Source organism: Pelobates fuscus, chromosome 12 (assembly GCF_036172605.1).
Source record: "Pelobates fuscus isolate aPelFus1 chromosome 12, aPelFus1.pri, whole genome shotgun sequence".
Lineage (NCBI taxonomy): Eukaryota > Metazoa > Chordata > Amphibia > Anura > Pelobatidae > Pelobates > Pelobates fuscus.
In genome coordinates this window covers 90,719,970-90,742,734 of record NC_086328.1, presented here as the reverse complement: position 1 = coordinate 90,742,734, position 22,765 = coordinate 90,719,970, and the positions used below count along the sequence as shown (strand labels likewise).

At 41.2% G+C, this 22,765-nt stretch overlaps 1 protein-coding gene across 1 annotated transcript; it reads left to right on the top strand.

Moving 5' to 3' along the window:
• The first annotated feature begins 5,087 nt into the window (after nt 1–5,087).
• Nucleotides 5,088–22,087, top strand: BATF2 (basic leucine zipper ATF-like transcription factor 2). The gene is made up of 3 exons (XM_063437852.1): nt 5,088–5,153; nt 10,154–10,258; nt 21,472–22,087. The coding sequence occupies exons 1-3, from the start codon at nt 5,118–5,120 to the stop codon at nt 21,673–21,675; spliced, it is 345 nt and encodes a 114-aa protein (XP_063293922.1). The 5' UTR covers nt 5,088–5,117; the 3' UTR covers nt 21,676–22,087.
• The last annotated feature ends 678 nt before the right edge of the window (nt 22,088–22,765 follow it).

Below are 22,765 nucleotides of genomic sequence, written 5' to 3'. Positions count from 1 at the left end.
GCTGCTAGCAGACGAACAGGAAAAGCTCCCAAGCGGCTTACACTCCTGGCAATCAGTCTCTATCAGCATATAGTAAATCCCCCCAAAGACGAGACAGAGCTCCGTGTTGAGGGTCAAGCAGTGGTCTGTTTATTCAGGGCTACCCACCCAGTATTTATGCAGGTCTCCCACCTGGTGGACACTCCCCCTAGGGGACCAGATGGAAGACTGTAACACAGACAGACATGTATCACATTTCAGACACACAGAAGTACAACATCCCCTTAATACATCCTAATTTCCCTCCCTCTATCCTGGAGATAATTGAGAAGTAATTCAATTATCTCCCAGGACAGAGGCAAACTCCATTATACACGCGGGGACCCAAATACAGTAAAATACATTAAAACATATAATATTACATTTTATACATAAAACACAGACATGTCACATATCCCCAGATAGCTGGGATCTGAGCGCACAAAACTACTGAATAGCGCTCAGATCCTATTCACACGGTTCAATTGCCATGGAGCCAGAGTCTTTAATTACACGAATTGGCTCCATGGCATAGCTATCTGGGTTAACACATTCACATATACAAACTACCGAATTAACCGGTGTTCAGCTAAATTGCACAAATAGGAACCAGGGGGCTGGAGGCTCAGCGGTGCCTGCACGTAAAAGTGTCCGCTTTTAGTACACTGATTCCGGGCTGAGCACCGCTGGCCGTCCGGGGAGCTCTATAACACCGCTACCTAGCGGACGCTAAGTGTAATCGCGGCCACCCAGTAACAGTCAATTAAGCAGCGGAGGAGTTTAGGCAATGAAGTGCGGTTACTATGGTGACGCAATTCCTTTTGGGATTCATGGTTTCTCATTGTGGCGCATGATCCCTTTTGTCGTTTCGTGCCCTTTGCGATGTTGCTCTGTAGTTGCATCACTTCAAACATGTGCGTTTGGTTTTAGGCCGATCCACCTTGTGGCACAGCCTCGCGTATGTGAGCTTTGTTTGGGGCAAGGAACATGTGTTCTATCAAATTGGCGCCTCTTGCGTTCCACCTTTGGTAGATGCGCTGCTTTGTGTGTTTTTGTGGTACCAAGCTTGATTGCCTGCTCCTGATCTCAGCCGTGATTGGAAAGATTGGGTAAGTGATTATTGACACCACTTTTATTATGCACTGTATATAGATATATTTTTCTAGGTGGTGTTAGTTTGACAAAGACATTTGTTAAGGTTGAAACATTGTTCTGTACATGGTGGTCCTATAAAACCGCTTTATATTTGAACACAGTAAGTGCCTGGAGCCTCTGTTTGGATATACTATATGCAAGGAATTTGCTGACCCTGATTTAGTTAAGCACGCTATGGTTCCTGGGATGAATGCGTTCCTTTCTCCTTTTTGTGGAAGTAAGCTTCAGAGGTTGCAGACAGGAAATCAAGTGATTATTCAGTAAAGAATCCTGATGCCTTTGAATTCTACAGCACACTATGTACATGTTGCCCATCAACATGTATATATGAAATGTGTCCGAACAATATTGGCAATAGACAAAAAACATAAAGAATCATACACACTCAAGTACTAAACAAGAAACATAAGAAGTACTGCTTAAGAAAGATTTTATTAATCCCACACAAAGCTATTGCCTTGCTAACATTGACAGACTTCCAAGGGGAAATCCTGTCACTTACACAGTAAACAGAAATTAACAAAATAATAAGGTGAACAAACCTTTAGAAAAATCTCCTAGAATAGTCACTTGTAGAATGGTGGGGGGAAAAAAACATACACATTTTTTTAAATAAAATAAAACCCAGGGGGGTTTCTCTTCCCAGGGACCCTTGAACAAGGTGTAGCCCAAATGGAACTGCTAAATTGAATGATTAGAGGGTGGGCCCTATATAGATATGAGAGAAATTATAGGAACAGATAAGGGGATAACCCTAAGTTAGTAAATGCAAGAAAACAAGAGAAAAGTTCTGTCCCTGTTTAATGTAAAAGAAAATCGGTAAAATCCTTTATTGAATAAATCTACAAACACACACTTATAGTAGCAAGGTCATTAGTCACCACTGCCGCAGTGATGAATAACTGAGGCAGAAAAGATGACTCAAACTTAAAATACTAAGTGAGGAGTATGTACAAACGGGCAGTGAGGGAACAAAAACAAAAATAAAATAAATGGACAAAAAACGGGGGCAAAAATCACCATGAGAGGTGAAGTAGATATGTCCCCAAAATGGTAGCTGTACAGTGCGCACGATACAATTGCAAGAATAACAAAAATATAATGTATCGGTGCAGTCTAACAATATCAATTTGGATTCCAAAAGTAGATACGATATATACAGCACACCAGATAATGCCCCAGTATATGTGGGGCTAGTATAATCTACTGTGTGATAGCAGAGAGATAAAGAAATAGGAACAATTATCTTGATAAATGCCCCTAAAACACAGAGACCAGATCTAGTACCCTCCTTTGGAAATCTCACTCAATAGATAGGGTATATAGGTGTCCCAAACTATATAGCAGAAGATTTGGCCCTTAGTTAGCACACAATAATTATATAGGTAGAGGTCCTAAGCTGTGCCTTCGAGGGCACCTGTCTCTAGTGAATAAATGTATAGACCAGTGGTAGTCAACCTTTTTCTACCTACCGCCCACTAATGCATCTTTTTGGTTGAAAAAATTTCCTTACCGCCCACCAGTTTTCGCGCAAATGCACAATATTTTTAAGAAAGGAGGGTGTTTTTAAAAAAAATAAATGTACGTACATTTATCTTTTTATTTCTACTTAATGCAGGTTTATAAGGTTTTTAACTTTATAACGTTTAATGAGAAAACAATAAAGTAAATTGAAATTACCTTTACTAGTGATTAATGAGATCCTTGAGGTTGATGCTGCGAGACTAAATATTTGATATCTGGTTCGATTTTCGTAAGGAACAAACAAAGGTCTCTTTCAGTGATATTCAGACGACTTCTCTGTTTGCGCATAATATGATTTCTCATTTGTGCGTCAGCTCATCTCCTCTCCCTCCTCAATTCCCCTCCCCACCTTTTTTCCCCCTTTTTTTTTATTTTTTAACCGTCCTTATAGCAATGCCCAGTAGGAAGGCTGAGCTAAGTAGCCCACTTACTATAGTCCACTATAACAGACAGGCACACATACAGACACACACACAAAGACAGACACACACACACACACACACACACACAAAGACACACAAAGACACACACACACGACACACACACACGACATATACAAACAGACAGGCACACATACAGACATGCGCACACAGACATGCGCACACACACATAAGACATACATAGACACACACACATGCAGACATACATACAAAGACAAGACACACATGCAGACACACATACATACAAAGACAAGACAGACAGACAGAGACACAGACACACATACATACACAGACAGGCACACATACACACAAGACACATACATACAGACAGGCACACATACAAACAGACATGCACACACACATGCAGACATACATAGACACACACACATGCAGACACACATACAATGACACATACATACAAAGACAAGACACACACATACAGACAGACACACATATATACACAGACAGACACATACACACACAAGACATACATACAAAGACACATACAGACAGACAGACACACACATTATATTTAAGTCACCCTCCTGTTTCCTACCTTTAAGGTGCAGGAGGGTGACTTTCCCTGGGGTCCAGTGGTGGCTCAGGTGGATGGGAGTCAGAGTTCCCACTCTGACTCCCTGGTGTTCCTCCCGCGCGGCTCTCAGTTTTAGCTGGGAGGAGTGACCGGGGAATCACTTCCTCCCAGCTCTGATGTCATCACAGGGGGCCCGGTCGCGCTGTTAAAGCGCCCAGCGCTGACCGGGCCCCCTTACAATCCGCATCCATCGGGTGGCCCATGCTGTCATGGACACTTTGGAAGGCAGCCCCAGCGGTTTACCGGGCGGGCCGGAGCCGCAAATGGTCACGGCGGTACCCAGTCGCACGGGTACCGCCGGCTCGCACCCGCCCGCCCGATCAACCTGGAAATCCCTACCGCCCACCTGGAATCCTGAAACGCCCACTAGTGGGCGGTAGGGACCAGGTTGACGAACCATGGTATAGACTAACTACCTACATAAAGAGCTAATGCCCTAATCTGTGCCTTCGTGGGCACCTAACAATACTGGTCGCAGTGCTAGGATGGTACACTAGATGTAGTCTAATAGTCTATTGTAATAGAACTACAGTATAGGTCCAAGGGTCCTGGGTGTAGCGATAATAGCTGCAAAAATAAAAGTGTAAAATAGCACGGAGGTTACAGGAGATAACACCAAACAGGATCAAATATCCTGTTTGCTGTTATCTCCTGTAACCTCCGTGCTATTTAACAAATACATTGGTACTAAAAGGGTTAAAAGTACAGGATACTTGCACAGCCACTGCAGTTCTGTTTTCTTGTTACTAGGAAACATCTGGAAAGAGCTGGACAGTATACATTAAGCCTTTGCCTACATTCCTAATTCCAAACCATCCAACACCCAGAGCGAGGATGTGGGAGTGTTTGTAGGCGTATATTCTTCATGTGGTTTATTAATAGGAGTTGTACAGTTACAATAAACTGAAACTGGAAATGCAAAAGGAGTTAGCAGAAGCTGGGAATTGTGTTTCTGAAAATGCTCTTTATTATTTTCTGGAGGATTTCTATTTTACAAATATGTTTCTTTTTCTCTATTTTTACAAGGATGCGTTCCCTTTAACATCTGCTAAATATAAGCAGTTGAAATTACATTTTCATTTTAATTTTCCTTTTCTGGACTTAATTTTTTTTTTTTTTTTTTTTTAAGGAGATAGCATTTTAGTTTGCAATCTGGTCATAACTTTTTTTCCTAGTTATAAAAATACTTTTCATTTTAGATTTGTGATAATAAAAAATGCTATCTCTAAAAAAACACCTGTTTTGTTTACAACAGAAATAAATATTTTTTTTTTTTTAAAGTGGTTCTCATTTGCTGACAATAAAACTTTTTTTCTTTTAAACTTTTGTTTTCTTTTTCTTTTTTCATTGGAAATATAAAATAGAAGAAACAGGAATATTGCAGCATGGAGGATTTATCGAACGTGGACCTGTCAGAAAATGTAAGTGTGGGGAGGTAGAACTATGCACTGTTTGGCTGAGGTGTTGTGGGGTTAAAGGAACATGCCAGACATATAAAGAACTTTATGCATACCTCCAAACTCCCGCATTCTGGGAATTTGGATGGCAGTGGAGGTGGAGGGGGGAAGACCAATGATGCGCTCATGTGACTAGCTCTGCCACCAAGGCGTGGACATTCCCAGAAAGAGGGCAGGACTTTTGTTTTAGCTGGGTGTTGTAAAATGCAACTAGTTATATACAATATTGCCGTTTTGCATATAAATTTCTTACACCAGGGAACTAAGGCAGGATGGCAGGCAAAACCCAAAATTGGGACTGTCCTGCCAAAATTTAGAACAGTTGGGAGGTATGCTTTAAGTGTCTGGAGTCTGTAATTTGTGTGAAATCTGCAAGCATGTTAAGCAAGAGTGCCCCACCTTTCCCCCACTTCTCTAACACAGCTCACTGAGGAGTACAGGGAAGCTGGGATCGCTCCAGCACAGAGGTTTCTCATTGACAGGTGGATTCTCCAGCAAAGACTATACGTGTCTAGTGTTTATAAAGGAGAGTTCTGCAAAGACTGCAGACAGCAGGTCTGCAGCTTTTGCAAGCAGTTTTTTTTTTTTACTATACCCCTAAAGAAAACATGCAGGGAAAGAATACATGCATGTTTGCTTTGGGGGTATTGATTCTAAAATGTAAAAAAAAAAAAGTACTAAATTCGGATTTGGTGTATCCCCCATCATTTCCAGAGCATACACACAATTTCAGAATATTGATTGTCACAATTCTGCCCTGTAGTATGTAAAATCTAATGCTGCATTATTACAGATTGATTTACAACCTGCAGCATTTGATTTCTACATACTACAGGGCAGTGCTTTCCATATGTTGCCCATCAATTTGCATAAGTGCTACATGTCCTGGGTATTGCATCCCTAGATAGCAAACTTAATGCAAGAGCTAAATGATTCACAATTTGTAAGAATAAGATGGACTTCTAAATGTATAACTAATGGTAAGAAAGATTATTGAATTGTGTATTGTGACCCCATATATAGGAAATAAACCATAGAGATATAGTCCTATTAATTAACAAAATAAATATGCCATTTTGGGGCTAAATTCAAAATGTAAGTGCAATACAGAGTTTAGCCACTAGATGCTGCCAAATGATTACTTTTAATTTTATATATTTTTTTAAAGCAAAACGTTTTAAATAAAACAGGTATAGGCAACCTTCAGCACCCCAGATGTTTTGGACTACACCTCCCATGATGCTGGCAACATCTGGTGTGCCGAAAGCTGCCTACCCCTGAAATAGAATATATAAATATACATAATATATGTTGAAGCAGTTGGCCCTGCATTGAGATTTTTAGTTAGGATCTGAGGGGACCTCTTTTTTAAGCTTATTAACACAAAAGTAAGGCAGGCACCGATTCAAACATCAGGTGCCTGCCTATCTTTCATGTACAGGAGGGAGCCAGGGAGACAAGGTGGCAGGCACAATTTGGTGGCGCAGTGCCTGCCTTAACAGGATCAGGGAGGGAGCCAGGGAATTATTCTGCTGCGCTTTGGCGACAGGCCAGCCTTGCTGCACTCAGGGTCTGGGAGCACTCTTTTAACCCCTTAATGACACAACTTCTGGAATAAAAGGGAATCATGTCGGAATATATCCGTCGTCTGTCCTTAAGGGGTTAATCTTATCAAGACAGGCACCCGATAGTTAAAACGGTGCCTGCCTTAAGATCTACCCGAGTCAGACACAGTGTCATGCAATCCCAGCACCTGAGCAAGCACCAAAGCTTGTTGCAGGCAGGGGATGCTGGAACACAAACTGTTATCTCGGCTGCCCCATGCCTGTTAACCATCAGTTGCCCACGGTTTTGCATCATTTTTGACGCAGACCTATCATAAATAACCTCAGGTTATTTAAAGCCATACTAAACTCTCATTTTTGCCCTGTCATGGTCGCAGTTACTCAGGAGTGCCTTTTGACTTGTGCTGTGCATGATCTGGTTCTGACATGGCTATGTTTCTGATTTCTCTGACTTCTGAAATTCCTGACCTTGGTTATGATTATCGTTTACCCACTATTCTATACTCCTTGAACTCTGTCTTTCCCTGATTACTCTTGTATGTTTCCTGCAGATTGTATTCTATAATTATATATAAAGTTTTTGTCTTTTTATTATTAAAATACAATTGCTCCTTTTTTAATCCCTACAAAACAGACTTTATACCACCTAACCAGTGGCGGAACTATCATGGTTGCAGGGGGAATTTCCAGGGGGCCCAGTCAGCGCTGCTGCGCTTTAACAGCGCCACCGGGCCCCCTGTAATGACTTACACAGAGCCCGTGCAGGAGGAAGGAGAGGAGGGAGTCATAGTGGGAACTCTGCCTCCCATCAGGCTGTGCCACTAGACCCCAGGGAAAGTCACCCTCCTGCCCCTAAAAGGTAGGAAACAGGAGGGTGAATAAAACATTTTGTAAATGTGTGTGTTTGTTTGTATGTATCTGTGTCTGTGTGTGTATGTATGCATGTTTGTATGTATGTGTCTGTCTGTGTGTGTGTGTGTGTGTGTGTGTGTCTATGGGTGTCTGTCTGTATGTATGTGTGTCTGTATATGTGTCTATGTGTGTGCCTGCATGTGTATCTATTTGTCTGCATGTGTGGGGCGGCGACATATGGGAGGGGGAGGTTAGACGTATGAGGGGGTGGGGGATGGCGGGGTGTAGACTATGGGGGGTGGTCCCAGGGCAATTTTTGCACCGTGGCCCTGTGGTTTCTAGTTACACCTCTGCACCAAACACACTCACCCCACACTTCTCACACTCTGCACCCCTCACACACACATTCGCTGCATCTCTCACACACATTCTGCACCCCTCACACACACCCTGTGCTACACACACACACACTGCACCCCTCACACACACATTGCATCCCTCACACACACATTGCTCTCCTCACACACTGCACCTCTCACACACACACACTGCACCCCTAACACACACTGCACCACTCACACACACTCTGCACTCCTCACACACACACATTGTATGTGTTTATAGGGAATTGAAATCTATTGAGATTGAGAATTAAAATCTATGAAAATGCCTCAAAATGAGACATAGTTCTAGCAAATTAATGTGTTAAAATGCCAAAAGGTTATAGGGGATGTGGAAAATGGGGTCTCACTGTTAAAAAAAACAAACAAAAAAAACAGTATCCCCCTTCCCAAGCCGTGCGAGTGGGGGCTATTAAACTGAAGGGGCGACCAAGCACCCCCTCTCCCTGGGTGTCCCCTCCCTGGGTGTCCCCCCCCCCCAAGCACCCCCTCTCCCTGGGTGTCCCCCCCATTGTTATTTAGGGCCCCCACCCGCCACTCAGTGGTGGGGGCTGGGGGGGAGGACAATAAGTCCCCCACTCATTCTCATTTAGGGCCCCCACCCGCCACTCAGGAATGGGGACTGGGGGAGGACAATGGGTCCCCCCCACCACATTGTTATTTAGGGCCCCCACCCGCCGCTCAGGGGTGGGGGCTGGGGGGGAGGACAATAAGTCCCCCCCTCATTCTCATTTAGGGCCCCCACCCGCCACTCAGGAATCGGGACTGGGGGAGGACAATGGGTCCCCCCCACACATTGTTATTTAGGGCCCCCACCCGCCGCTCAGGGGTGGGGGCCTGGGGGGGAAGACGCTAGGTCCCCCCTTCAGTTTAATAACCCCCACTCACGCGGCACGGGTGGAGGCTCGGGAGGGGGGGATACTGGGTTGTTGTTTTTTTAACAGTGAGCAGCCAGAGGCTGCTAACTGTTTAATATACCTGCCCATACTCGTGGTATAGCGAGTAGGGGCAGAATTTACTAATACTAAGTAACCTTTACTTAGTATTAGTAAATTTGGCAGAAAGACCAATTTAGCCTAATGGTAGATAGCTCCCTAATACCGTGGGAATTAGGGAGTTATCTACTAAGCGGCTGCAAGATGCAGCCGCGGCACGAATCAGATCGGAGTTTCATTCATTCGAATGAAATTCCGATCCGAAAAAAATCTGAAAAAAATCCCGAATTGCGTCCTAACACAAATGGATAAACTGTTCTTATTCTGTTAGGACGCAATTCGGTAGTTTTGTCTAAATGACAGGACGTTCAGGAAAAGTGAAAGAAGGCTTCGCGGGAACACTGAGGAAAGGTGAGAATTATGGGAAAATTGCTCTGACCATGGGAAATGAAGCACACTTTGCTCCTCCACTGGTCAGAGATGGTCAGGTGTAGGAAACCTCCATAAGACAAATACTCCCTACTTTGTCTTGTGTTTTAAAGAAAACTAGAGCAGACAAGAAGTAATGAAGAACAGATCCTGAGAGAGAGAGAGAAGAGAAATTGATTAAAGAAAGGTAAGTTAGGAATGACAGTGCCGCTTTAATAGCTCCCGACTGATTCCTCCCTTGCAACTGTCACTAGTCTAATACTATCCTTACCTTTTGTGTCACTTTACCCACTCCCTCTAGCATGTAAGCTCATTGAGCGGGGCCCTCCACCCCTCTGTTCCTGTGTGTTCAACCTGTCTGGTTACAACTACGTTTGTTCGTCCACCCACTGTAAAGCGCTGTGGAATTTGTTGGCGCTATATAAATAATAACATAATAATAATAATAATAACAACCCTGTAAGCAATAGTCTACAGCTGTTAACTAGAGTACAGCTATAACATTGTGTAAGAGTTGTTTTCAGTTGGTGGGGCTTTTTAAATGGAGATCATTTTTGTTTGTTTCTCTCTGAAGGAATTCAAAACAACTGATTTGGTTTGGTACATACTTACATTTGTCCATTATTGCAGTTGATACATAATGTTGCAACTGGCACATACAAATTCAACTGTGCCCCTTGGCATAATCATCCCAAAATTAAAATGTTTTGTGTGATTAACAGATGGGGTTATAAAGACACTTGGTGATATGGATGTTAAAGTAGCCTTTTTTAATATTACAGGGTAATAAATCAGATGTAACTAAGTTAAATAAAAGACAACGGAATCGAGCTGCAGCAATTAAGAGTCGAAAAAAGCACACAGAGAGGGCAGATGTTCTACATCAGGTAAGGATATCATTCTAATGTATTCTAATGTATTTATAGATTCTATTTATGTTGCACCCATGCCAGATTAGACATATAGCAATCTAAGGTAAACGCCTATGACCCAGGGGTTAAATGGGGAGTATTGGCACTGTGAAAATCCTTGGTTCATGTTCATTAGTCTGATACCAAGAAACTGGTAATAACTAAATAAATAAGGCCCCTCTAAGTAAGTAAACTTTTTCCCCATCGGTTCTAATGTAGCAAAAAAAATTCTCCATTTGCTATATGGGTGACAAATCAGTGTATAATACGTTATTATATCACCTGTACAAGTAATACTTCTATAGCCAGTGGTAATTTCTGCTACTGTAGATAATGATCATTGCCTATTCACCAAGCTCATCCTTTAGATTGTAAATTCGTTTGCGAATGGTCATTTTCACCTACCGTTGCTGTATGTTATACATGTTTTGTTAGAATTAAATGTTTGTCTTGTTTTCTATTGTACAGTGCTGTGGAATATGTTGGCCCTATATAAATAATTTTACTTAAAGGGACTCTCCAGGGAGGCAATTTTACTTACCTGGTTCCAGCGCCGGGAGCCTCGTGAAGCCACGCCCCCTATTTCGTCAAAATGACGAAATAGGCGGGCGCGAGCAGGGAGCAATCAGACGCTTCCATTTGGAAGCGTCATTGCTCCCTTGTGCGCATGCGCGGCTTCGGCGCACATGCGCACATACTTCAGAGGGCGGCATTCATGCCGCCCTCTGAAGTCCTGAGCGCACTACCGCGCATGCGCGCGCCCGCGCGCGCCCGCGAGCTGAGCTGAGTGACAGCTCGGCTCGCGGTCTTTACCCGCCCCCCTCCTCCGCTGACAGGCTGGAGAGAGAAGGCGCGCACACAGTGCCTTCTCTCTCCTGAACACGTCAGACGTATTTTAATACGTCTGACGTGTACAGGGCTTTTTTAGGGCCCTGCGTGATAGGAAGTCCCTCTAGTGGCCGTCTGAGTGACGGCCACTGGAGGTATTCCTATCAATCAATGTAAACACTGTATTTTCTCTGAAAATAGAGTGTTTACATTAGATTGCCTGCCTGAAGAAACTCAGCGCTTTACCGCGCATGTGCGCGGAATACGCGTTCGCGAGCTGAGCTGTCTGACTGACAGCTCAGCTCGCTTTCTAAAACTAACAATAAGGGGGGGGACCTACTGTCCCCCCCCCGGCCCCCACCCCTGAGCGGTGGGTGGGGGCCCTAAAACTAAAAATAAGGGGGGGACCTACTGACCCCCCGGCCCCCACCCCTGAGCGGTGGGTGGGGGCCCTAAAACTAACAATAAGGGGGGGGACCTACTGTCCACCCCCGGCCCCCACCCCTGAGCGGTGGGTGGGGGCCCTAAAATTAACAATAAGGGGGGGACCTACTGTCCCCCCCGGCCCTCACCCCTGAGCGGTGGGTGGGGGCCCTAAAACTTACAATAAGGGGGGGACCTATTGTCCCCCCCAGCCCCCACCACTGAGCGGTGGGTGGGGGCCCTAAATACAAAGGGGGGGAAACCCTAGTTAACTCTTCCCCCCCCCCAAAAAAAAATTATCTCCCTACCTACCCCCCTCACCCTAAAAATAATGAGGGGGGGACCTTTAACTAAAAACCTGTAAAAAAAAAAAAAAGAGATAAAAACAACTTACCATTCCATGTTTTCTTTCTTATAAAATCTTCTTTCTTCAGCCCCAAAAAGGCCAAATAAAAAGCCATAATAACCAACGCAATTAAAAAAAAAAAAAAAAAAAAAAAAGAGCGCAAAAAAAAACAATCCATGTTCACCCATGGAGGGCTCCGCGCAGACTGAGCTTTGCAGGGCGGGGAAGGCTTATAAAGCCTTGCCACGCCCTGCAATTAGGCTAAGAACACTCTGATTGGCTGGTTTAAGCCAATCAGAGTGCTCTCTGTCATTTTACACAGCGTGGGAAAATTCCAAAGAATTTTCCCACGCTGTGTAAAATGACACAGAGCACTGTGATTGGATGGATTTCAAGCCATCCAATCACAGTGCTCTGTGTCATTTTACACAGCGTGGGAAAGTTCAATTTCCCCACGCTGTGTAAAATGACACAGAGCACTGTGATTGGATGGATTTCAAGCTTAATACTACACAAACTAACTGTTTGTTTATTAAGTATTATTCTGTGAGAATACATGGGTGGAATTTGTAAGGATAAAATAACATCATAGACTATTAACCATCTTTGAATTTGGCCTTCATCTTGTTTATAAATTATATGTTTAAATTTAGCCAAATAGCAGAATTAGCAAATAATAGTTTGTTAAACAAAGTCATCCATGCTCAGCTCCACTTAGATACTTTAAAGTGACACTGTAGGCACCCAGATCACTTCAGCTAATTGAAATGATCTGGGTGCAATGTCCCTTTTGCACCTAGTGCTGCAATGTTAAACATTGCAGTTCCAGAGAAACTGCAATGTTTACATTGTAGCACTAAGTCTGCCCACAGTGGCATGCTGTCTCCCAGCTAGCTACCTGTTAAAACTTACTGCGACATGTCCTGCTCAGACCCAGGTGTATGTTGGTCAGCTGGTGAATCAGAAGAACCTCCTTGCAGGAATTTTGCAGGAATTTTGTCCAATAAAGTGCTGCATTAAAGGACTTCAGCTTATTTAAGTTATTTACTTCAGCTTATTTAAGTGGTCTGTGTGCATAGTCCCAGGTCCCTTAACCCTACAAAGTTAATTATTGCAGTTTTTAATAAGCTGCAATAATTACCTTTATGGGTTAACTGCTCCTCTAGTGGCTATCTACCACCATGGGGCGGGGTGGGGGTGAGGAAATTAGCATCAGGAAAATTAGTTTGATTTCCTAGCATTACAGTTTCACTTTAAATACTAAACGTCTCGAATTAACCTGTACACTATCCTCTACTAACATGGTTATCTACTAAAGTGAGAATTCTAAGTGAATTCTAACAGGGTTATCTATTTTATTTAAGTGAGAATCACAGGGAATTTATAGGGAATTCAAAGCGAATTTGAAATTTAACCCCATAGTGACCATGGATGTATCAGGTTCGTCCGACAAAAAACAGTCCTTAAGGACTGCGGACGTACCTGAGGGAATTACGTCCTAAGGGAATTAGAGCTCTGGAAGCGATCATGATCACTTCCAGCAGCTATAATGGTATTGCAGCGATGCCTTCGATGTTGTGGTTTCTCCATGTGGAGCCCGGCAGTGAGACAGAGCATCGGAATGCCATCAGGCAAGCTTCCGATGCTCTGCCTGTATTGAGTCGAGGCACTCAATAAATATAAAAATAAATAAATAAATTTAAATGAACCCTCCTCCCTCTACCTCCCCATGTACTTACTGATTGCTGCCGTTCCCCCGCCGGCGATCGGTCATCTTCTTAGGGGGGCCTGTCTGGGCTGAGCCCAGAGAGTTCCCCCCACTGCAATTTAGGAACCCCAGGGGCCATGTAACCTCTCCAAAAGAGCGGTCACATGGACGCTATAGGTATCCACAGTGCTGCCAGCAGGGGGACTGCCTGAACTTACAGGCTGTCCCCCTACTGGTGAAAAAGTTTGAAAAATAAATAAAAGGTAATAAAAAAAAAAAAAATATATATATATATATATATATAGATATAGATATATATATCTAAATATATATAGATATATATATCTATATATCTCTATCTATATCTAGAAACATAGAAACATAGAATGTGACGGCAGATAAGAACCATTCGGCCCATCTAGTCTGCCCAGTTTTCTAAATACTTTCATTAGTCCCTGGCCTTATCTTATAGTTAGGATAGCCTTATGCCTATCCCACGCATGCTTAAACTCCTTTACTGTGTTAACCTCTACCACTTCAGCTGGAAGGCTATTCCATGCATCCACTACCCTCTCAGTAAAGTAATACTTCCTGATATTATTTTTAAACCTTTGTCCCTCTAATTTAAGACTATGTCCTCTTGTTGTGGTAGTTTTTCTTCTTTTAAATATAGTCTCCTCCTTTACTGTGTTGATTCCCTTTATGTATTTAAATGTTTCTATCATATCCCCCCTGTCTCGTCTTTCCTCCAAGCTATACATGTTAAGATCCTTTAACCTTTCCTGGTAAGTTTTATCCTGCAATCCATGAACCAGTTTAGTAGCCCTTCTTTGAACTCTCTCTAAGGTATCAATATCCTTCTGAAGATAGGGTCTCCAGTACTGTGTACAGTACTCCAAGTGAGGTCTCACTAGTGTTCTGTACAATGGCATGAGCACTTCCCTCTTTCTACTGCTAATACCTCTCCCTATACAACCAAGCATTCTGCTAGCATTTCCTGCTGCTCTATTACATTGTCTGCCTACCTTTAAGTCATCAGAAATAATCACCCCTAAATCCCTTTCCTCAGATGTTGAGGTATAATATAATATAAATCTTATATATAACGTCATACTAAGTGCATTTTTTATTAATATATACATATATTAATATCAAAATACACTTAGAGTAAAATTACACAAGTGTGTGTATATATATATATATATATATATATAACATATATAATTATATTTTGTGTATATATATTTAAAAAAATAATAATTAAAAATAAACTGTAAAAATAATTTTAAAAAATTATATAATATATATATATATATATATATATATATATATATATATACTGGTGATACTCAAAAAATGTGAATATCGTGCAAAAGTTCATTTATATCAGTAATGCAACGTAAAAGGGGAAACTAATATATGAGATAGACGCATTACATGCAAAGCAAGATAGTTTAAGCCGTGATTTGTCATAAGTGCGATGATTATGGCTTTAAAAAAAAAAAAAACATTTATAAAAAACAAATAAAAACGCTAACTTTGGCCAGCGTTTGTGACTAAGTGGCTACTACAAAAGACTGGAAATACCCCATTTGGAATACCCATGGTTATCTACATTTGAAAATGGTATGCCATGATGGGGTTATTTCACATTCCTGAGCTACCATATGGTCTCAAAAGGCAACACAGACCCAGCAAACCAATCTGGCAAGCTAAATTTGGCAAGCCCTATATTGACTGTGTAACTTTCCAAAACACCATAAAACCTGTACATGGGGGATATTGTTATACTTGGGAGACTTCGATGAACACAAATATTAGTGTTTACAACAGTAAAACTTGTCACAACGATGAAATCACCAGTAAAAGTGCAGTTTTTGTGTAAAAAAAATGCAAAAAACATTTTGGATTAGTGGCTACTACAAAAGTCTGGACATACCCAATTTTGAGTACCATAGGTTGTCTTCTATTACAAATGGTATGCCATGATGGGGTTAATTTTCATTCCTGAGCTGCTACACGGTCTCAAAGGCAACATAGGCTCAGCAAATCAATCTAGCAAATTTCAATGTGCAAACATGGAAAAGGGACATGGGTGCATGATGACCAGCTGTGAAAATTCTAAGTTTGGAATTGCACCCTCTAAATAAGGTCTTTTAGCCCCCAGAGAACCTGACACACCTGTACATGGGTGGTATAACTGTACTCAGGAGATGTTGCTGAACACACATTGGGGTGTTCTTTGGCAGTAATACATAACAGGAGCTGAGAATCCATGCCTAAAGTACAATGTGTGTGAAAAATAACACAAAAAAATGACTACCCAAAAGGTTGACAAAAACTGATGGTAGAATTAGTGCATGGAAAGTGTTAAAATACAACCATTTGAAATACCCTAGGGTGTCTACAAAATATGTGGTTTGATGGGGATAAATTACATTGGCCGGTTTCAAAAATTTCCCAAATATGACATGGGTGCATGATGACCAGCTGTGAAAATTTCAAGTTGGAAAACTGGAATGCGCACCCACCGAATAAGGTCTTTTAGCCCCCAGAGAACCCGACACACCTATACATGGGGGGGTATCACTGTACTCAGGAGATGTTGAACACATATTGGGCTGTTCTTTGGCAGTAACCCTTAAAGTTCTCAGTACACGTGTTCTGAAATTGCTTTGTTTGTCAAAAAAATTACCAATTATTTAATTTTTTTAAAATTTGGCATAGATTGGTGGTAAAATGGTTGCATTCCTGACAGGATTCCTGACATATATCAGTGTTACAATGTAACTTTAAATAAATGGTTTGGAAATAGCAACGTGCTACTTGAACTTATAGCCCTATAACTTCCCCAAAAAAGCTAAGAGCATGTTAACATTGGGTATTTCTAAACTCAGGACAAAATTTAGAAACTATTTAGCACAGGTGTTTCTTGCCGGTTGTAGATGCATAAAAGATTTTGAGGGTCAAATTTCGAAAAAGTGTGTTTATTTTACATTTTTTCAGCATATTTTATATAATTTTTTATAGTAATTTATATGATATGATGAAAATAATAGTATCTTCAGAAAGACCATTTAATGGCGAGAAGAACGGTATATATGTGTGGGTACAGTAAATGAGTAAGAGGAAAATTACAGCTAAACACAAACACTGCAGAAATGTAAAAAGAGCCCTGGTCCTTAAAAGTAAAATTGAAAAACAGTCTGGTCACTAAGGGGTTAAGGTCAAATTGCTAAACTGTGTCTATGTTTTCAGTTCTGCTTCTTTGGCCGTCTATTTGAAATTCACTTTGAATTCTGTGCAATTCTTACTTTAGTGAATAAGTCACTAAGACAATTTCAAATACAAAAAGCATTGATGAATTTTTCGATTTCAAGTATTTTGAACTTGCATTTGAATTTACCTTGATGTCTCACTTTAGTAAATAACCCTTCAAGTTAAACATTAACTCCTTACACTAATCTAATATTAAATTAAATCCTACTTCGCCCTAACACTACTCATTAACTCTTGCGAAACCATTTTGGGCTTTAACTACAGTTGTAGGTCACTATAGCCATGAAGACAACTTTAGCTTAAAGCCTTGCGCCGCCTGCAATTAGGCTCAGAGCACTCTGGTTGGTTGGTTTAAGCCATCCAATCTGAGTGCTCTGACAGGTAAAGTAAGAGACTGACAGGTAAGTCTCTACATTTACCTTGAAATCCAGCCAGAGTGCTCTGTGTCATTTTACACAGCGTGGGAAAGTTCTTTGGAATTTTCCCACGCTGTGTAATTTGACTCATAACAACACTCTGATTGGTTAATTTAAATTATTATTTTACTTTAGGGCCCCCACCCGCCCTTCAGGGGTGGGGGCCGGGGGGAGGACAATATGCCTCCTCCCCCCGTTTTCGGATTTAGGGCCCCCACCGCTCAGGGGTGGGGCAATAGGTCCCCCTTTCAGTTTAAAAGCACCCACTCACGCGGCACGGGTGGGGGCTCAAGAAAGGGAACACGTTTTTTTTTTTTAACAGTGACTGTTTAATAGACATGCCCCTACTCGCGGTACAGCGAGTAGGGGCAGAATTTACTAATACTAAGTAATTTTTACTTAGTATTAGTAAATTTGATTTACTAATACTAAGTAATTTTTACTTAGTATTAGAAAATTTGGCTGAAAGACAGATTTAGGTATTTCAGCCTTTTGGTAGATAACTCCCTAATACCGTGGGAATTAGGGAGCTATCTACTAAGCGGCTGCAAGAGAAGTTCCGAAATTCCGAAGCTGCCGAAGTGTCGAACCAAACCAAAGTGCCAAAGTCCTTAATTTCGGAATGCAGAACCGAACTGAAAATTTTCCCCATGCACATCCCTACTCTGAAGTATCACTTCTCAATTCTCTGCCATTTAGGAGATAAATCACTTTTTTCTGTTTATGCAGCACTAGCCACACCTCCCCTGGCTATGACTGACACAGCCTCCATGAACAAAAAAGTTTAATTTTCAATCACGTTAACTTACTTTAAAAGCTTTTACCTCCTGCTTTGTAAACTGAACTTTAATCACACAGAGGAGGCTACTGCAAGGTCTAACAAACTTAACTGTGCAGGAGATAAGAAAGTCTAAATTAAACAGAATTTGCAATAAAGGATGTGTGAACATTAGATGACTCTTTACAGGAAGTGTTTAAGAAGGCTGTGTAAGTCACCTGCAGGGAGGTGTGACTAGGTCTGCATAAAAAAGTGATTTAACTCCTAAATGGCAGAGAATTGAGCAGTGAGACTGCAAGGCCATTATCTATAGACCAAAACTGCTTCATGAAGCTAAAGTTGTTTTGGTGACTAAAGTATCCCTTTAAAAATAACAATACAATTTTTGTTATTCTGATGTATTTGTATATGTTGAGACAAACTCCTCGCTGCAGCCCAATCTGCCCTCAGTTTTGATTATTTTGTTAAATGACATAGAAACATAGAATGTGACGGCAGACGAGAACCATTCGGCCCATCTAGTTTGCCCAATTTTCTAAATACTTGAATTAGTCCCAGGCCTTATCTTAAGTCTAGGATAGCCTTATGCCTATCCCACACATGCTCATAGAGAAGCATTGAGGACATATTGTGCATACCACAATCCACCAGTCTAATATTTTTCTATGAGGTGAATTGGACCCACACCCAGCATCAGCATAGTATCCATGATGATGCCATTTGTAAAGTACATTCTATTATATAAAGGTACACTATAGTCACCCAGACCACTGCATCTCAATGTAAAACATTCAGTTAACTCCTTCTATAGTGGCTGAAAGCCACTAGAGGATTTTCCGCAACACAGACCGGGTAAAGGTCGGTTACATGACGCTAAAGCCCCACCGCCCCTATTTATTATGGCAAAGTGTGAATGCATTTGCTGTGCTTGCAGTCCATGCACATTAAGACCCCGATGTTTCTGCACATCCACTGGGCTGGAATAAGGCGTGTAAAAATGTTTTTGCTTGGGGATGACCTTTTTAGAGCAAGGGAAAGGGACACTAGAGTGTTAGGAATAAAGATTTGTATTCCTAATGCTAAAGTGTACCTTTCATCTATTTTAGTCCAAAGCTCATAGTGGCTGTCTAACAGCCACTAATGGACTGTGGAATGCAACACGTACACACTATTGTTACCCAGAGATGGCACTATTATAAGGCTGCAGGAGCGGTATCTATGCCCATCCAAAATTAGGTGACTTGGGTGCTCAGAATGTCCCTTTACGTCTCTGCTAGCTTTTTACATTTAGATCTTGCAGTCTGTGACCATTCTTCTTGGCAGAATTGCTTATGTTCTATCAGGTTAAATTGTATATATTAAGTATTATAATATTGAGCAGAATCTCACTCCCTGCCATCCTTGCCAGGTGTGTGCACTAAGCCTATAACTTTTGCTCTAAAGCTAAGAAGGTCAGTTATGGTCTTGTCCAAAAAGCTTTTTTTTTTTTCTGTGTTTGCAGTGCCCAACCATACCGTTGCATTGTATTTTATTACCTTTGTAATACCTTTCTATCATTGGAGTCCAAGGTTGGATAGATTCTCAGTCGTTAAAGGGTTACTCCAAGCACCATGAACACTTCACTGATTTGAAGTGGTCATGGTGCCTGTAGTCTGTAGTCTCACCATTCCCCTGTGAAATGCTGCAAATATAGATTTTTAACCCTCTACTGCCAGAGGTATAGCTACATCTCCAAACTCGTCAATGGACCATTATTAGCCAGCCCGGAACAAGAGCTCCCATCTGGCTAATGTGAATTCTGTGTGAATGTTGCATCTGCCACCACCAAGTCTTAGCTATATTATTTTTCTGTGAGGGGAGGGGGGGTTGCTTAATTTTTATCAAACCACAGATTGACAGAAAATTGAGAATGCGCCCATAGACTTGTTGTACTATAACCACCACAATGAGCGGGAGTTTTTATGGTATATCCCTTTAACAATATGACACTATATTGAAGCTGAAACGTTTCCAAAGTAATCCTGTTGTCAGCAATAATGTAAGTGAAGTGAAACTAAGTGATAGTATCAGCAGATATTTGCTAGACATTTTGGCTTCGATATAAATGGTTGATAGCATGTCTGCATGGTATTGAAAAATTAATGCAATGGGCAGTTTTTAAATGCAGCAGTTGGCACATAAGCCGTAATATGTACTGTGAAGGAAAAGCGCTTTCTTGTTGTTGTTAACAGAATAGGTATTAATCTACAATTTGCAAGACAACCTAGAGATCATAGAGGAACTGTCATTTCCAGATACGTCATTCTTACATTAACCCAGTACTTACCCCCACTGTACTTTTTGCCTTTGGGGGCTTCACCGTCCCATGATGCTTTGACACACCTTCTCAGACATCTAACAGAGAAATTTAGCTGATGCCGTCAGCCAATCAGCTGTGCCCCACAATGCAGGGCCTAGATCACAGGAGCTAACAAATGTTCCTGTTTAGAAATGTCCAGTTCTCCGCCTAATGGAGGAAGAAGCAGCAGTAGGGGATTCCCAGGTAAGAAGTCAAACAATTCAAGAACGGCTTGACTGCTTACGATGGGGAGCCACCAAGGCACTCCTATAACCATAACTATTAAAGTGAGCTGTAGTAGTTATGGTATTTGAAGTGTACATGGATTCTGAATTAGGTTACATTTGACTGTTTCTGACTAAGTCAAAAAGCATAGCAGATGATAATGCTTAAAATGATTGTTTGCATGAAAGCAAGTGAACAATAATTTGCGAGCGTGCATCCTGCTGGATACATTCGTTCCCTATTTAGTTTAAAATCTGCGTTTTTAATCTTGGCACCGGATGCATCTAGATGATTGCTGCAGATTTGTTCAGGTCATCTGAATTACGACCGTATGTCACTTTAGTAAATATGAGAATTGCCAATGCAGTTTGAATTTGGACAAAATCCGTAGTTTAATGATTAGTGGATAACCCTTGATGTCAAAAACCCTCATTGGATCAAACAATTACAACTGGGAAATAGAGGGGGGAAGCAAGACCAAAAGAGCAGTGACCTTCAGCATTGCACCAGCAGGGTGCTTACCCATGGGGTGTTTTGTTATGTGTTAATTGTACTGTGTGAAAAACAACAAATTAGGTAATACAGCTTAAAAAAGCAATACGAGCTAAAAAAGTGGGATAGCACATACAATATAGAGGATACAAAGTGGAAAATACAACCTGTATAACAGGACGTGATCTTTAGCAAATCTAAAGGATAATAAATGGTATATAAATTGTACTGTGTGTTTGTCAACTATAAAAAAAAAATAATATAATTTCCCATTGGTCCTTCATTTTGCGCATACATCGTATTTCACATATGGCTCTATGAGTCGACTAATGCGTGTTTATCTTTTCATTTTGCAGGAATATGAGAAATTAGAAAAAGACAACGCAGCACTGCGCAACGAAATTAAACAACTGGAGCAGGAAGCATCCAGGTTGTCTTGTATCTTGAAAGAACATGAGACTACATGCTGCTTAGACGTTCATGATATATTTTTGGACATCTTACAAAATGCAGACCCATTTTGGTCCTCAAACATTATGGAGCCACTCAGTCCCATTTAAGTGCACTACCTTTCATATTGTACCTTGGAAGTTGAAGTTTGGTATTTTAGGATGGAGCGATACTTTAAACAATAATGCCATCGACTTTAAAAATTAACATAGAAACAGCCTTTCGTTACTCTCACCCATGGTTAATACATTTGACTGGTTCATCAGAACATTTGGATAATGAACTTATACTTGGGTAATTTGGCTACCCCTTGTTTGAGAGATCATTTATTTTTTCTGTTTTAATTACTGTGTCACCCTACCTCAAGAAGCAGATCCCTGGATTATTTTGGCTGCTGTTTGTTTGATGGTGTATGATGCCATAGACTAAAACGCAACTGGTCTGACCGTGTAGCACCCTCCTATATATGGTGGTGGATGTATAGTGCAAAGTGGTTTGCAAACTCATCAAAGCTTCAAATATTAAAGGGACACTATAGTAGCCTGAACAACTTTAGCTTAATGAAGCAGGTTTGGTGTATATAACATGCCCCTGCAGCCTCACTGCTCAATCCTCTGCGATTTAGGAGTTAAATCCCTTTATTTATGAACCCTAGTCACACCTCCTGCATGTGACTTGCACAGCCTTCCATAAACACTTCCTGTAAAGAGAGCCCTATTTAGGCTTTCTTTATTGCAAGTTCTGTTTAATTAAGATTTTCTTATCCCCTGCTATGTTAATAGCTTGCTAGACCCTGCAAGAGCCTCCTGTATGTGATTAAAGTTCAATTTAGAGATTGAGATACAATTATTTAAGGTAAATTACATCTGTTTGAAAGTGAAACCAGTTTTTTTTTTTCATGCAGGCTCTGTCAATCATAGCCAGGGGAGGTGTGGCTAGGGCTCCATAAACAGAAACAAAGTGATTTACCTCCTAAATGGCAGTGAATTGAGCAGTGAAATTGCAGGGGAATGATCTATACACTAAAACTGCTTTATTTAGCTAAAGTAATTTAGGTGACTATAGTGTTCCTTTAAAGTAAATGGAAAGAAACTGTGATGTGTCTGAATCTTGGCGATGGAAAAGACTGCACATAATGTTGCATATACAAAAACATTAAGTCACCTTTTTTAAAGAGACACATAATATAATTATAACCCC

Excerpts from the sequence above, each read along its gene's own strand:
- BATF2 (XM_063437852.1), top strand. The coding sequence starts at position 5,118 with ATGGAGGATTTATCGAACGTGGACCTGTCAGAAAAT. Across the intron at positions 5,154-10,153 it reads ACGTGGACCTGTCAGAAAAT|GGTAATAAATCAGATGTAAC; the intron begins GTAAGTGTGGGG and ends TTAATATTACAG. Across the intron at positions 10,259-21,471 it reads GGGCAGATGTTCTACATCAG|GAATATGAGAAATTAGAAAA; the intron begins GTAAGGATATCA and ends TTCATTTTGCAG.